The sequence below is a fragment of the Astatotilapia calliptera genome, chromosome 20, assembly GCF_900246225.1.
Source record: "Astatotilapia calliptera chromosome 20, fAstCal1.2, whole genome shotgun sequence".
In the NCBI taxonomy this organism is placed as follows: Eukaryota; Metazoa; Chordata; class Actinopteri; order Cichliformes; family Cichlidae; genus Astatotilapia; species Astatotilapia calliptera.
The window spans coordinates 27,738,757-27,755,978 of NC_039321.1; the positions used below are offsets into that span (position 1 = coordinate 27,738,757).

Genomic DNA, 17,222 nt, shown 5'->3' on the forward strand with positions numbered 1-17,222 from the left:
TGACAGGATGTTCGCCCTTAATTAAGCCCTCAGATCTTCTCCATATTCTATCATAATCATTCATATTCATTTACTCCGGAGTTGTGGCTGTGGACACAATCGTTTCCTTCGGGGCCACACTTTGAGCTGTTATGTGAAAAATCAGAAGCACCTCAGTAACCACACTCAATAACACTGAGGAAAACATGGATGAGTGCTTGTTATGCCATGGGCAGCAACAACAGGAAACAAAGTAAAAAGGGGGAGCCAGTGTAATGCATTTTAAAACTACTGTGTTAAATCTCACAGCCCTGACTCATTTCCGTGTATTAGTCACAGCGATGGCTGTCACTGTATAAAGTTTTAACACTCACTATTGACTGTTGTTCTACCAGATTTATGCATGGCGAAAATAAATTTGAATTTAAATTCTTTTATGACCTCTTTTCTTTTATTCTTCCTCCATTTGACAGCAAATATCTGAGAGCAAACATCAGAAAAGTCCAAGCAAACCCAGGTGCTCTGCACACACTACATCACTCTAGACCACTATCCCACTGTCATACCCCTGATTCAGTGGTTACACAATACAAGCAAACAGAGGCTGAGGCTCAGCATATCACTATTTACAGTCAGCAGCACCACTATCTATGACCATGAACACAGAACAGCTGTTTTTCTTGAGCAGATGACTCACTCAAACAGCCAGAGTGCTGGGTCTCCTATAGTTATTGCACAGATGCTAAAGGGTAGCATTAAGCGTTCGTGCTGTGTTTGGCGGGCTGGAGGACATGTTGGTATGCTAACAGTGAGAAATGTGATGGATGGATGGGAAAGACTGGGATGGATGTTCAAGTGTTCATATACTGGATTGAGTGGTAAATGATCATATGATAATAATGATTACGTGCTGTGTTATACTGACAATATAGCATCAGTGCTAGCATAAAAATAGCATAAAAATCCTGAAACTGAGCCTACAAATGTCAATACAAGCATCTGCAATATCGTATTGCTGTTTTATTCCCATGAAATGACACCCAAACACAACCATTAATGCATAGTTAAAGCGTGTTAGTGTGGTGAAATCTGTAATTCCATGGCTTTCTAGGTCAGTGGTTACCTGAATGATATTTAAACACTGCAGATTTCACCACCATGCAAGAACAGCTGTGCATGGATGTCACAGTGATATGATACTATGATTATGATTATTATTAGCGCAGTCAGCATTAATCTCATTAAAATGAGGTTAATACGGTGGCCCTGAGAGGCCAAACGGACTTCAACTTCAGAAAACACCTGCAAAAAGAAAAATGCTTCTTTTTGCAGCATTTTTCTTTTTGCAAGTGTTTTCTGAAGTTGCAGTTCGTTTGGCCTCTCAGGGCCACCGTAGGTTAATGCCATAACTGCATTAACGCGGCAAATCTCTGCCCGTTAACAAGCTAACCGTGCTAACGTGTTGATGCCGTGCAGCCCCACGCACGGGGCGATCACGGGTAACTCGCTAACGGAGATTTGCCACGTTAATGCAATTATGGCGTTAACCTGATTTTAATGAGATTTACGTTGACAGCGCTAATTATTATATTAACTGCTATATACCTTAGCTAATATTATTTTATCAGTGTGCTTAACACTTAAATGTGTAATAAACTGCAAAACAAGATTTGTTTTTAAACTTGAAATCTCCATCAAATTAAATTTTGGACACATAAAATATTCTGACAGGAATCATTAGAGTCTTATGTGCTAAAAGTTCAATTGCCTGTCTAGGAATAAAAAAATAATCCAAATGATGAATACATTTTCCAAAGCCCCTCTTCACAGCAGTCATTTTGACATGACAAAGTGGGACAGCACAGGTGTCTCTAATGATGTTAATGAAGGTTTTGTTCTATCTGCATGTAAGCCGTAATCAATGTAATTAGTCACACCTGTGTTTAAGAACTAAAAGGTCCAGTCGACAGATGAACTACTGGAAACAATATGTTACTTGTACATGTGTTAAACTCATACTAATAGGGAGTCTGCACAGCCATCATTGTGCACAATTAAATTCAAACAGTGAACTTCCAGTATGCAAATCAAATTTTTGAGTGCAGATTTGCAGTAAATGAAACTATGTGGTCATAGTTTCTGTGAGCCACTCGTAGAGGTGAAACACAAACAAAGTAATGTAACTTGCACACAAATGCATGACTCACCCTCCTCTGATGTAATCCAGGAAGGTGTGCTCTGACTCTACACTGAATGACAACAAGGATACCTGAGAGGGAAAAAAAGGCCCCAAAAGATTAACTCGTCCTTTTTAATTAAACAAAATTTGCCAATCTACACATTAACACTGACCTCTCAAAATGACCTATCCATGCAAAATTATTGCGTTGCTGAAGCAGCGCCTTAGAATTACAATCACTGAGCGTCAGTGTGCCTGTGGACTGATGGATGATCAGCTTGATGGATAGCTAGGCACAAATTTTAATTACAGAGTCACAGTATACGCTAAGAGCTGTAGCAAAGCCGCGGCTCATTTATGAACTTCTGTCACTATTCTTCAGGGAAAGGACACAGACACAAGTCTCTTTTATTTAGCTTTACAGACTTGAATAATCATCCCGTTTGAGGTCATGGGAATGTTTTCCCGTCTACTTAAATTCACTGTCTGGATCATAAGCTCAGGGAATGGGAATAGAAGAAAAACATTTAACAGAGTTCATGCAATCCACTTAGTGAAAACTTCCTGCTGAATACAAAAGAGAAGGCAGGCAGGGGTGTGCGTGCACAAGGAGATTTGCTCTTACAGTATCTCAGACTCACCGTCCCAGAGTTGATGTATCTCTTCTTCTTTATTTTCTTCTTGGCATTCACCACCTGGTATGAAGGCAGAATGGGAACGAAGGATAATGATAATGTAAACTTGCAGCACAATTCTTTTTATCCACCCTTGGGCAAGTAATAAAAACATCTTTGTCCTCCTACTCTATGTCTGTAAGGGTAATGGAGCATAGGGAGTGAATCCAATAACTGTAGCAGGTGAGAATGAGATACCATTGATCATGCCTTCCAGCTAAGTGCAGATAATTCAGAGGGATTTTTATAAGCATAAGCAGTCTACTGTAAATTTCACATGCATGCTGCCAGCTGTGGTGCTTATAACCACATACAGAGTGAGTGCAAGTGCACAGTTATGTGCAGTGGGGGTAGATGCATACAGCCAGGTCCAAGCTTTTGGATAGTGACACGATTTTTGTGCTTTTGCTTCTATGTACCACCACAGTGGAAGAAAGGAAATGAAGCTCAAAATATTGCTTCAAATTCAAATTTTCTGCGCAGTCCCTCCATTCCCATGCCATCAAAAGTAATTGTACAATTAACTGGTAAATTAAACTGATAAAAGGTATGCAGTTGATTCCAAAATTTGCATTTGGTAATTAGCCTGAGAAAACAAAGGCGAGCCATCAGAGAGAGCAGAAAATATAGGAGTGGCCAAGACAACAATCTGGCTAATTCTTAAAAGGAAGGAAAGCGCTGGTGAGTTCAAGCCTGGACGGCCATGAAAAGTAGCTTAAACTGAATGATCTCAGAATTCCTTTCACAACCTCTAGCCAAATCAAGAGCACCTCAACAGGGGTAGGCGTGTCAGAGCCTGCAATCACGACAAGTCTTCATTCATGTAACTACAAAGGGTTTAGCTCAAGCTGCAAACCACATGTGGCACTCAAGAACAGAAAGAGCAGATTACACTTTGCTAGGAAATGTCTTAGAAAATCTTGCCCAGCTCTGGAACAAGAAGTCTCTGGAGACAGATGAAACCAAAATTAACTAAGAGTGCCGAAAAGGAAAGAAGCAGCTTGTGATCTAAAGGAAAGCACATCATCTGTCAAACATGGTGGAGGCGGTGTTTTAGCACGGGGATGCATGACTGCCAGTGGAAGTGGGTCACTAGTGTTTATTGATGATGTGACTGCTGATAAAAGCAGCAGAGACGACAGAGCTGCACTTTCTGCTCAGTTTCAGCCAAATGAAGAAAAACTGACAAGACAGCGCTTCACAGTGCACATGGACAATGACCCGAAACATGCAGTGAAAACAGCTTAAGAGCTTTTTGGCAAAGACATTAAATATTTTTAGATGACCTAGTCTTTCACCTGATTCCATCCCAAGTGAGCATGTTTTTCACTTACTGAACACAAAACTAGCCAAAAAGAAAAAACGCAGAGCTCCCTTAATAAGCAGTGACTGAGCGAGGCTGACAGCATTTCAAGCGAGAAAACCTTGCACTTTTTGATATGCATAGGCTGTAGCCTTCGGTATGTTTATATAGCTGACATTTTGTATTAAATTACTTTGTCCAGCTACATATGCTGTGAAAATAGAGGGACTAATAAAAAAGTCTGTAATTCCTAAACAGTTGGCTTGCTTTTCTGGTTACCCGGTGTATGGTTAGAGGTTATACGCTGCACTTCAATTAGATATTGGCTGCTTCATTTCAAATCCTGTGTGGTGGTTTACAAGGGCATGAGTGCAACACTGTGCAAACACCTATAGACTTCACTAAAAACAAAAAATTGGGAAATACTTGAGTGATATCCAAGGCAAGCAGAGTGATTACAGTCTTCAGTGCATTAAATAAAAGTTACATTTAAGCTTGCAGCCAAAAACTTGTATGCAACAGTGAGCAAAGTCAAATATCTGCACTGCTCATTCTAAAGGTCTGCACACAAACACAAAGCATGAGCCTGGAGGAAGCTGTGCAGGATAATAAAGTAAAAGGTATCCCATTCTACCCTCCTTTCGTCTCTCTTAGTAAAGCGCTATATAAATACAGGCCATTTACCATTTCTCTTCTCTACTCTTCCTTTCTGGTTCTGTACTTTCTAAAAGCGCCCCCTGAACTCGTCTTCCAAAAATTATGCCTCACAGCGTTGTGACCATCACTCAGCCGCCAAAACTTCACATGACATCACAAAGGAATCACATTCAGTTACAGCGTCCTGTACTGACATTAGCCTGCTGTCGTCGTATGTTTACAAGCTTTCTGCACGTCACGTTGAATATACAAAAATATGCAAAGAGCTGAAAAATGTGGCATGTGACATACTGAATTTCTTTATTTCTCCATAATGAGAAGGTGGTGTTATGTCATTTTTGTCCACATCACAAAAGTCTCTGACCTTACCTGCGTTTTATATATAGAAAGGTTTGGTGAAGGGTAATGGATGCACATCCTTATGCCGTGTCAGCAGTGTAAAAGGGCACCGTCTTTCCTAACCTAACTCATCAGCTTTTCCCTTACTCTCTACCTTTACTGGCCTTATTCTTTTCTTAGAGTGCTTCTATGACTGATTCAGAGGCTAATGTAATATGGCAACTGTTTTAATGAGCAGGGACCTATTCAGACTTTCTGAGTGCGATCCAAAGGAAGGAATAAGTAACATAGTTCTGTCGCATTTCCATTTGTATTCCCACCGCAGCAGCACTCTTCTCCAGTCGATCTATGGCACCACTTAACCTCTGAGAGGCTTAATAGCGGGTAGGGTGAGGACAAACAGGGGAGGCTAGTTGTTAATCTTGAACAGCCACAACTTTGCTCAAACAAGTGAGACCTGTAGAACTTCCTGTCATGAAAGAAGACCTTGCTGAGTATAAAGGGCACGCTGATTTGTTCTCAGACCGAGGCAGGTTTCTCACACTAGCATGCACAAAGGAAGCTGAGGTTTCTTTTTGTGCCATCAGAATCGTTTTTTGGCACAGGTGCTTCCAAGGTTCATTCATTAATAATTCGCACATAGCTTTGGCCGGTCACATTCAGCTCGATGTGCTGAATTTCACTTGAAACTGCGTCTGCCATAGTGGCTTCAGGAAGTGATTTGCATTCTACTTGGAAGCAGCTTAAAGCAAACGAGCTCCCTACAGCAGTCAACATTTGCAGCTTTTACATAAAGGTCCGCTGCTCTGAAGGTGATGATGGTATTGGTCGATTTTATCTCCGCTCACCTCATACACATTCAGCTGGTTCTGACCCCGACACAGCTCTTTGAAACTTGTGGTGAATTCACCGATGAAATCATGGCTGGTGGAAAGGAGACAAAAAGCGTCATCACAGCCTTGACTGGTGGAAGATAAAAGCACATAACCATTAATGTGTACTGAAAAGAAAGTAACTATAATTTAGTAGTCAGTAAGGACAGTAAAATAGCGTTGTCTATTAGGGATGAAAAATTTTTTTTGATAAATTTCTCTTGTGCATGTGTGTGCACACGCTCCTCTGTGTATCAGTTACCTCCCATCTCTGTCCCAGTCATACACCTCCACCTTGATTGTCCTAGGAAGCACATCAAAGAGCAGAAAATGTGTTTGTTTCCTTGTGTGAACATATTAATGCCTTGCGTGAGCTACAAACTTAATATTCTTGAGGAGAAATGTTACAAAGAGCATTTTGAAAGTGACAAACCAAGTTACTTAAGCTCATTAATTGTTAGTGAAAGCTGAATTAAAGCCATCAAAGAGAGCATGCTCTGTGTTTTGCATGCAAAAGACACAAACATCTTTCTAGAGATCTAATGGTGACAACATTTGTTTTCTCTTTGAAGCTATACTGCGTGGCAGCCTGAGTCATGTTAGGTTTTCAAAATTTATTAGCTGATTATTAAGCACCAGTCTCAGTAATTGCCAACATTTAAGCAAGACTGACAATAATACAAATTCACAGAGCTTATTGGGTTTCTGTCTGCTTAATTTATGTATAAAAAAAATATGGTGCGGATTAGTAAACTAGCATTAAATATTTAAATGAATTGTTTTTGTGTATCTCACAGAGTAAAGAGCTGGGCGACAACACCAACAGTTTAGGTAAAGCATTTTCTCCCCACATGCCTAAGACAGAAAAGTAACCTCTTGGGAAATAGCATATTTTGCAAGTTCCCAAAATAAGTCGGTAGGAGAAAAAAACAAATGAGCAAGCCTGAGAGAATATAGGCAGAATGAGGAAGATGCCTCCTCTTTTCTTCTCAGACTGATGGAAACTAGACTAGTGGCTTGCCACCCCCATCTTCCCATCAGCTGCTGCTGTCAGTCACTTGTCAGAGGATCCAAGAGGCAGATAAGTATCGGAGGGCTACTCTGTTATCCTGACCTGAACTAATTGTGTCTGCACTATTTTTCCCAGCTAACAAATGTCCAAATTGTGTAACGCACAAAGAAAGGAGACTTCCTCTAATGGTCTGTGATGAACTCATCACTTGTTTCCCTCTAAACCAACCAGACATTCAGAGTCAGAGTTAGAAAACTTTGCAATCTTGACTAGTATGAAAAAACAAATGATTCTTGACACTCAGGGCCACTTGTGACAGATGATTTGCCTGTGATGAGTCAGCATCATTATAATCAGCAGAGTTGGGGGCAGCTCGATCCTCGAATCAATTTCATTTTAGTTTCTGAAACCAGCGTTGTGTTGGAGTGGAAATGGGAGAGATTTCACTTTCTGATCGCTATCGAAGACAAATGATTGCAAGAGATTTATCAGATTCTCATGAGGGTGAAAAATGTGACTGCAGAGAGATAGTCAATACATCATTATTAATATATTGTAAATTTTGCTGTATATTTGCAGGAGAAAAGGGAACAAGAATGAAAGACGGTAGTGCAGAAAATACAGCACAGACCAGCCTGTCTGTGCATTTTACTGGAGTCCAAAAGAAAAGCCTGTGGGGGAGAAACCAGGCCATTTCTACTTATACAATTTAAAGAGAAATAAAAATGTCATGATTTGAAAAGTATTGGATGAAAAGACTGATAAATTGCAACAGCCGTGCTGCAGGTCTCCTGTATAGATCTCGGAAACTGTAGATATTTTAAAAGAAAAGCCAAGAGACCCTAAATGGCTGCAGATTTCTCTTGTCATCAAAATCCTCAAAGGGAATCAGGATACTTTCATGCTTCTGCTCCATCTGTCTGACCCAATTAGCTTCTCCGGGCAGGTGAACAGAGACAGGATTGAAAGCAGCGAACCTTCGCTGACACCCAGTGTAGCGGAGGCCATGGTTTGACATGTTCTTCTACACACTCGCGCGGCTGTCTGGGTCTAAACATTTTCCTGCTTCTGCACACAAACACACATAGAAGGGCTCCTGTGTTGTTCCAGCCACCTGTCAACATCTTTAGACCGACTCTCCCTCTCCTCTCGCTCTCTTTTTTCGCTCGTGTTATTTTATCTTCCTGCCAAAACTCTTCCTGCTCCTCGGGTATTCTGCAATGCCCTTCACTCTGAAAAGATTCAGATAAGCTAGAAGTTGCCACCAGAGAAACCAATCAGAAACCCTGCAATGCTCTGAAAGGCTCTCTGTGATTGTGGAGAAATCAATAAAGAGCCAGGCAAGGTGGCATGTAGTGCTAGTCAGCCTGTAATAATTGTCTATTTCAGCAGCGGATAGAATAACATTAGAAAATCAATTTGCTCTAAATCTGATAGCCCTGATCCACTTTGTAAGAGCTACACCACATATTAAAACTCTGCACCGCTTTAATTTTTCCTTAAAAAACAAACTCTGAGTGTGTGGGAATATTTGTTTGTCTTCATGAGACTCACCTGTACATCATCAGTCAACCTACCTGTCATAGTCTCCATTGCAGAGCGCTCTGACAGGGATGGAGAAGGGCTCCCACACAGGGTTCAGTGTGTTCTTCACCACCTCGGTCTTGTGGCAGATAGTGAACCTGGAGATGCAGTTAAAACAAACATCTCTAAAATATAAACAAACACGTGTTTGAGTCCATAAGAAAAGATTCATTCTTATATCTGAAGGAATAAATATATTTCAATAAATATTAACGTTAGCCCGCGACTTTGTTCCAGTTTTGAATTTTGGCCCACTGTGTATTTGAGTTTGACACCCCTGACTTACAGAGACGCAAATGCGAAAGACAAACTCACGTGCCATCCTCATTACTTCTGTAGAAGACCATGAAGGGGTCTGACTTTCCAAAGAAGTCCTTTTTATCCAGTTTGTTGGCACAAAATTGCATGGTGGCATAATCCTACAGACAAAGGAGGAAGGCAGTCAGAGAAATGGAATGATGGAAAAGTACAGGATACTTTAAATCCATGCTACTGGCTGTGTTTGCCTCCCGATGTTTGTGTACACATGCTGTGTGCCAAGATATAAAAGCACTGAAGCACCAACTAAAAGCAAAGTGCTGACTGAATCTTAATAAGAGGACAGCAAATCCAAACAGTGGGCTCTAGTTTCAAAAACCTGCAAATGCATTCATTACCATTTCTTTATTATGCAACACCTGCATAACAATGTAGATGGAACACGGCAAATGAAAATACCTTGTGCTGTATAAAATAACAATAAGAGTAACCATACAGAGGCACATAAATGGATCCTAACACCCTGCACACAGAGAGGGGAGGGGCCTGTGTACAAAAGCATGTGGGGGGTGTGAGTGCAGCTAATGATACATTAGAAAGGCTGGTATTATCATAATTATACTCATTTAGGCAGCATTTCAATGTGTACTGCCACATCAAAGACAAAGAGCATGCTCCATAATGTTCTTGATTCCAGTTTGGCTCCCTGTGGTCACTCTAGAGTACAATAATGAAGCTGCATAATGGGCACACTGGACAGGTAAATGTCCACATCAGAAGAAAAGCTCTGCAAAGTGTTCTCCATCAGCATCTCAATCATCACCTTCACCTGAATGATGTTCAAACCTTCTTAACAGCTTTGTACCCCCCCCCCCCCCCCCCAAACGTACCACATATGTAAATTGGGGGTCTTATTCTCACATCTTAGAGTCTGTTAAAGTTTTATGCCAGAAGACATTGAAGCTTTCAAGGAGCAAAAGGAGGAGCTGTCTTTACCCAGCTGGTCTTCAGGGCTTTTAGGTTTTGAAGTGCTGCTGTTAGATCTAAACCAGCATGGTGCAGAGCAGGGCCTCTATTGATTGCTTTGACCCACATCAGTCGGACACGGTCTGCCACTGACCTGCCTCTCGCTAACCCCCAAAAACATCACTTTTTGCCTTGGACACAGCACTACCACGGAGCTACTACATAATTCAAAGTACAATAACTCCTGCAGTTTTCTCCTTAAGAGGGGGATATTATGCTTGTCCTCATTTTCTGCCAGTACAAAAGATGGCATAAAAGAAGAGGATGAAAGGTGGGTGTAGCCACGCGCGGGTTTCATGCCGCAGATAATCCAACATTTTAAAACCTGGTATGACCAAGATTTTCATAATAGACTTAATTTTCTATTCAGTATGATCTAAAATGATTGAGTGAGTCCATAAACTTAGCAGGAAAGTATTTACAGAGGCTATATCAGAGAGCTGTATGTTCATAGACTTCTATAGGACCAGAAGACTCTTTGCAGCCACAGCTATTTCTATTTAGTGGCCTTCAGATAGAATGACACTTCACTGGCGTCATATTTCCACACTGGAAGCTATGTATTTTAACTGTATATGCAGGACTCCAACCTGCCTATTGTTCAAGGAGCTCACTAAAAAGAAGAGTGGACTAAATAAGAGTATTCAACAAGGTCCAATGTCCAATCCTTTCACTGTGGTGGAAATGTTGAAGCAGGTGAAGAGTAAAGCTATGATTAAAACAGTCAGCGCTGGCAGCTGAATGGGTTGCTATATATCCATTTTCATTTCCTACTGTCATTTTCAGTTATTACCTACCTTTCTATCCAGCCTGCAATATCTTTGCATTTTCTACCTGCAGTGTGTCAAGCTCTCCCTCTGTGGTTTTTTCACAAGAACGTTTAATTTTCCAAGGTGCTGTTTGGTGCATTAAAACTAACACATCATGTTGGGAAAGTTTGCTTAGGTCAGATATGAAAGCCCTTAAAAAATAGATCCGTAGTATAACTGTCCTGTTTAACCCTGACACAGCTTCTACAATTACACTATCATGGCAGCACAGTGCCCTAAGCCTTCATTAGGCATGGATAACACATACCCACATCGGAGCCTAGCAGTGTTCTCTCATTAAGCGAGGAAAAGGCAGAACATTCATTTCAGCCACTGAGGTTTAGGAGCAGCAGGGGAATAGTGACTTCAGTCTACATCCTCCTACCCGTTTCTCTGCTCTACTAAGATATCACCGCATGGGGTAAGTGGCAGAGCAACGCACACTGCCACTTACAGAGAGTGGGGTGGGTCTATTCAAAGAGATACAAAGCAATGCACACAGTGCCTGAATTCATGTTACACAAGCTTATGACATCCTTGGGATTGCAGACTGTAGTGAATCACAAAATGAATCATAAGCTTCGCGCATCACTCCATTCATCCGAGCATTCGTCTATTATGACTGTAAGCCACAGGTGAAGGATTTTTTGTCAATGTAAGGATGAGCGTTATGTAAGCTCAAGAAGTGAAGAACGTTTGCTTGATAAATGCAAAATGTTAGTGTAATCAGGGTTTTAATGTTACCAGAGCTAGTTTAAATTCATTCAAGAGGTTTTGTGTTATTTTATTTCATTTAATTTACTTGATTACTTTTTCCATATTCATAGGACGTGAGGCTGTTCTGTAAAGACTAAAAAGCCTCTGTAGAAAACTTGTGGTGTCAAGTTTTATAAACAAAATCGCCACTTTGTGAACAATTGTGAGTCGAACTGATAACCAGGACTGAGGTTTACAGCTTCCATATGTTAAATGTTGTGTGGTTTACTTTTATTTAAATCAGACAGAGCTGGACCGTGTGGAAGATGTGAAGCGAGCCAGCCACTGCGCTGCACTCCTATGTGCCAGAGGCAACGACAGCCAAGAGGAAGCCTTTGATCCATGCGGAGGCTGTTTCTCTGTCTAATGATACCTGGCAAATCCACCACGAAGGTGAGAGCCAGCCCAGTTCTCGATTCACAGTCCCTGCAGAACTTCCCCAGTCGATTCTCCCTCTGCTCGTCTCACTTTCCCCAAACAAGAGTTGCAGTGTTTACCTCGGGCGATGCTGCAACTCAGCTGCCTCCATTTATTGGTCACAGGTGGATTATAGAATAAACAACAACCAGATGGATGGTGGCAATCCAGACTGTAAGAATTCACAGGTTTGGTGTTGTGCTGACAGCGCTGTCTTCTGAGTCACGCTTTTAGTACGTCGTTGCTTTCATTTGCCTGTTCTTTTCTCAAACCTGAGACATTTCTGTTCAGGGTTAAATTCTGTGTATACAGGGCAGGTCTGCGGTGACATGTCTAGTCGGTGTCTCTCTAATGGAGTCCGGGAGAAGGGAAATCATCATTTGTACCAGTAACGATCATTTGCATTTATATTACTGAATCGCCTCTTGAAGAGGTGCTTTGCATTGATGATGCTAACTCCTATCATTCGCAGATCCAATGCACCTGATGACTCACAGCAGCCCTCCAATGACTGTGAGCACTGACACTTCAATCCAGCAGTGCAGAATCAGTAATGCTTATCATGGTGGTTTCATTATCAGCATGTCTTATCAGTCTCACTCTAACAGGAGACTCTTTATTTGTCAGGGAATAAACAATAAGAAAAAAAAAAACACCTAGTCAGGTACAATGATTGTTAAACAAGGTGCTTTTTTAAGCTAAACAAGTATGTCAGGAAATTAGAAACCACTGAATCATTGCTTACATGTATTAGGGAATCATAAAACATTTACAGAGAAGCTCAAGGGCTTTTTGTTCAGCCTCTGAGGGAGGCCGGTTGTTCCGGTCAATAAGTCCTGCTCCACTGGCAGCAGTATAATGTGATTATTTACTATCTTCATTTAGCAGTGTGGAGAGAAAGTCAATGGGCATTAGTGGACACAGGTTATTAACGCAGACTCATGGATTAACGCACACTACATAGGAGCAAGTGCCTGTTTTAGTGATTGAAATGAAGGCGGTCTCATTAAATAGCTATTCAACCTCATAGCATATCCACTATGTACACAAGTTCCAAATGGCAAACGCAATTGCAAAGTAACACGGCATATCCTGCTCGTTTAATGGGGACAGTTATGGCACAATATATCTCGCTGGAGTAAAGGATATTAAATATCCCACTTCACTTCAGCGGACTCGTGAACATTGCTAAACACGGATAATGGAGCAATTCCATGCAACGCAGGCGATCTCACAGTGACGTGTCACAATTTAACAATTCGCTCATTTAAAGTCAGATGTAATGATGCTTAAGGGTCGAGTTCACATGAGACAAGTGAACACTGCAAAACATTTACTCTGACACTTAAAGTGTAAACAGTTACAAAAACAAAAAAAGTATGATGGTTAAAACTTTTTGGACTTACTCGGCAGTTTCCAAGCTCCTCCGCAGACAAGATAACAGTTCCACATTTCTTCCCGGGTATACCACTGTGAAAACAAACACATATCCTTCTCTCATCCAAGTAAAACTTTCACAGCGATCCATTTTGACCATTTTTTAGATGTTAGCAGGTGAACAATTAGAGGCATTGTGTTGCATTTTGTTATACTAATCCATGATGCCAGTAAACAGCAAGAATTGTCAGTAGTTCTAGCATCCTCTTTTGTAAATTCCACTGAATCCGGTTATCTTTGGGAAAGGGGCCGAAACATCTAAGTGGAGCTGAAACGCTTTCTTGTGTCTTTCTATTCTACAAGTTTGATTTCACACCTTCTGAGCGATAGAAGAGGAAAGACCACAGATAAGATTCATGGATGTAGCGAAGGAGGACACGCACAGGGCTGGAGTGGCAGAACAGGACACTAGGGATAGGGTGAGATAGAGGCAGAAGATTTCCTGTGGCAACCCCTAAAGGAACCAGCCATATAAAGAAGAATAACCTTTTTGAGAGACAGAAGTATCAATAATTAGAAATATTTATGTTTCTAAGATTCTTCTTTGTTTGAATTGTACAATAAGGCTTCATTTCTGGCTTATTTTCACATCCAATTGTATTTTAAATTCAGTAGTATATAGAATTGCAATGTTAATTTAGTATGACAGTGTGACAGCTCTAATGAGCACATTATTCCTTTTTCTCCACCTTAAGTGAATCAAAAACAAGTTATAAATATAGGCTCCCAAGTTTTCAGAGCAGTGTGATATCAGACTGCTGAGAAGCCGAGCTCTTCCGATTCCCGATTGCCAGCACCATATTGAGACTTTAAAGCTGCAGTTGTTTACCACTGATTCACGCTCCAGCAGATGATCAAGACATATCGCAGCACAAGAGGCGCTCTCTGCATGTCTGTGTTTCCATACATCACCTCTTCACTAAGCTGCCAATCCAGTGGCTGATTCTAACAAAAATAGAGACAGCGCTGCATCACAGTTTGTCCTAAATGTTATTTGGCTGTATTTTTTGAAGCGGAACAAAATGACTTTTTTTCCCCTGATATCCAATCTAACCAGCTCTCAGCATCCACTGAAGCTGTGAGAAGAAGGCAGAATCCATTCGACCCAACACGGAGCAATACACCATATCTGTTTTCCAATCATACAATAGCATTCCAGCTGCTACAGCTCCCATCATCCTTCTGGATAAAAAAGGAAATTACACGAGTGTCCTGCTGTGGCCTTAGCTGGAGACCAGTCATTAGAAGGTCAGACTTGCTGTGACAGACTTGTTCATCAAGCTGTGATAGCTGATCTGAATATCAGTACTACTACATACATACTGCTAAGCAAGAGGCAGCCTTTGACTATAATGGCAAAAGTTCCTTTATTCATAACATCAATCTCAAGCACGAACCTAAGTGAACTTTCAGAACTGGATTATATCAGAGAACCAGGGCCTGCCTGCACATGAGATTTCTGTAATGTTTTTAGGACGTATGGTACGAGGTGTTTTCCATTCATCTCAATCAGGTTTGCCAGGACTGCATCACAAGAAGTAAAGCTCTATAAAACCAGTTGTCATGCTGTGGAGGAATAGTTCTCCAGGCTTCTCTTGTGCTTGAAGGACATCTGGCCACTCTTCCATTAAGAATATTTCAGACTAGAAATGTTCCTCTCAGGTCTTTGCCAGATTTTTCTTATTTCCTAAGAATATGATTTGCTGTTTATCTGAGGTACAGATAAGGACACTGCAAAGTAGAGATATGCAAAGTTTTCAGCTAATGGTTCTTTGGGAATCACCTTTCAGCTAAAGAAAGGAACAACGTCTGTGTTGTTGCAAAAGCCTGTTAGTAACAAAGTGTCTAAAGATGAGATTTTAAATTGTCTGTTTGCCAATTTGTCTAAGATGTAAAGACAACACTGGTTCATCCCTTGAGTTAGGCGCCTTTGTCATGCTTGAAATATTCATAGGTCAAAAAAGTGCTCAGATACAAGCAATAGACTGAAAATGAGTGAAAAAGCAGCCAATGCTCAAAGAACAACTTTGAAAGACCTTGAGCAAGCCTGGACAACTATTGCTCATGACCGCTTTACAAATTCTTTACATTTAAAAAAGTCCAGCTCCTGGGTACTAAAATATAAAGAAATGAGGGTCTGAGAGAGTTTTATACAGTACTGTACCTCAACACAAATCCACTTAGCACTGAATTGTGGCTGCTGCATCTGCTTTCATGAGGCAAAAGGAAAAACTGAACTCTCACGGAGCAGGTCTGCTTAGTTTTCGGGCTTTATCTTGGAGGTCCACAGAGACCCGTCTCAGGGTGAATTAACTGTCCTTGAATTATTGATGCTTTACTCCAAGTCACCACCGTGCAGTTTGATGGTGCCTTGAAAAGCGAGTAAAGCTCTAACCAATGATGCCAGTAAACCCTGCACGCTCCACAGGTCACATTATCTCCCTGAGGTCACAATAATGTTAGATATTCCTATTAAACCAGGAAATGAGATCCAGCAATTGGTAAAGTATCAGCTCCAGGCACGTTTAGATGCACCACCCTGCTCTAATCTCTGCGGCAGAGAAGAGAGCAGGTACCAAAAGGGCAATGGTCTTTTAAATCAGGTATGCATTATTGAGTTTGCAATTTCCCCTGACAATGACTAGTTAACATGAAGAGCAAGCAAGCAAGCAAGCACTGAATGGATAAATACAGTTCCTACTAATTATTGATCAAACGTGACTTTGGGGGTTTTTTTCTCTAAATTTTTCTGCTCCGTGCTGCGATGTGACTGCAGGTGATACAAAGTGTCCTGCATCAGGAGGCTTCATTCTCACAGCACTCATATACTGATGGTTTTTCAGTGGGGAAAATGCTTTGATGATGAAATTATGTGAAATTTTTGGCTGTGGTCCTTCTTTCCTGTAAATCCGCAATGAACACAGTCTACATTCTGTCAGCTGTGGGGAACCAACAGGATTTAATCAAGGTGGTCGTGTAAGTGCAAAACACATTTGTAACATTTTTAAACGAGTCCGGTACAACAAGATGAAGCTATTTTGTGATGTTTCACAGCCTGGCAATCCCCAGCTTAGCACAGCAACAATTTGAGACCTTCACTGTTTCAAGTTACACCATCATGAATGTTCATGTCAATACACAGTATTGCCCTGAATATGTTTTTTTTCTAGCACACAGATGGCTCTGTTTTACAGTAATTCCTGGAGATTGTTCTAGGTACATGGCAAAAGTCAAATAGTTGGCTTAGTAACCAAAACTGTAACAATGGGGAATGACGCAGAGAGAGAACTCTTTTAAAGAAGGAATAACAGCATTTACATTCTGAGTTACAGAAAGTCTTAATGTGGACAACTTGTTCAGAGAAGGCTGGCAGCCTGTTAATATAAAAGGCTGATTAATGCAATATGGTAATATTCCTGCAGCATAGCAATACAGGTGAGTGACTGCAATAACCGCATGCTAAGTATGTATGATGATCCTTTCCACCATTCTTAGTCCTCCATAATTCATCCAGTCACTTACAGGCTTCCCTTGGCACTCAGCAGACACAGTACCATAAGGGCCTGACCAACTAAATTCTAGTCCAGTGCAGAAACCTCAGCAGGACTAATTTTTAAAGTCAGATTAGCATCATGTCTGCTGTTCCTCCTTTTCCACAGAATCCCCCAGGATCAAACAAAACTTCATGAAGAAGAGAAACAAATAGAGAGAGAAATGAAATAGCGCCTTGTAGCACAGCAGCTTCCTTTACCCAGAAAGAAGAGATAAGATAAGATAGAACTTTATTAATCCCTCAGGTGGGTTCCTCTGGGAAATTCGACTTCCAAAAAGCACAGCAACGACCGAAGTTACAGTTACAGAATTGTTATATATATATATATATATACACACACACACACACACACACACACATATATAAA

General features: G+C 41.0%; 1 protein-coding gene across 4 annotated transcripts in view; it reads right to left on the reverse strand.

The window, feature by feature from the left end:
- Positions 1–17,222, reverse strand: part of cpne5a (copine Va) — an 86,927-nt gene that overhangs the window by 26,354 nt on the left and 43,351 nt on the right. For all 4 annotated transcript variants that reach the window (XM_026154853.1, XM_026154849.1, XM_026154850.1 and 1 more), the window contains 7 exons: positions 13,272–13,335; positions 8,915–9,018; positions 8,593–8,697; positions 6,266–6,307; positions 5,980–6,055; positions 2,800–2,853; positions 2,187–2,248 (listed from right to left, as the gene is read on the reverse strand). In XM_026154853.1, the coding sequence (XP_026010638.1) occupies positions 2,187–2,248; positions 2,800–2,853; positions 5,980–6,055; positions 6,266–6,307; positions 8,593–8,697; positions 8,915–9,018; positions 13,272–13,335 (507 nt within the window). The remainder of the gene's footprint in view (positions 1–2,186; positions 2,249–2,799; positions 2,854–5,979; positions 6,056–6,265; positions 6,308–8,592; positions 8,698–8,914; positions 9,019–13,271; positions 13,336–17,222) is intronic.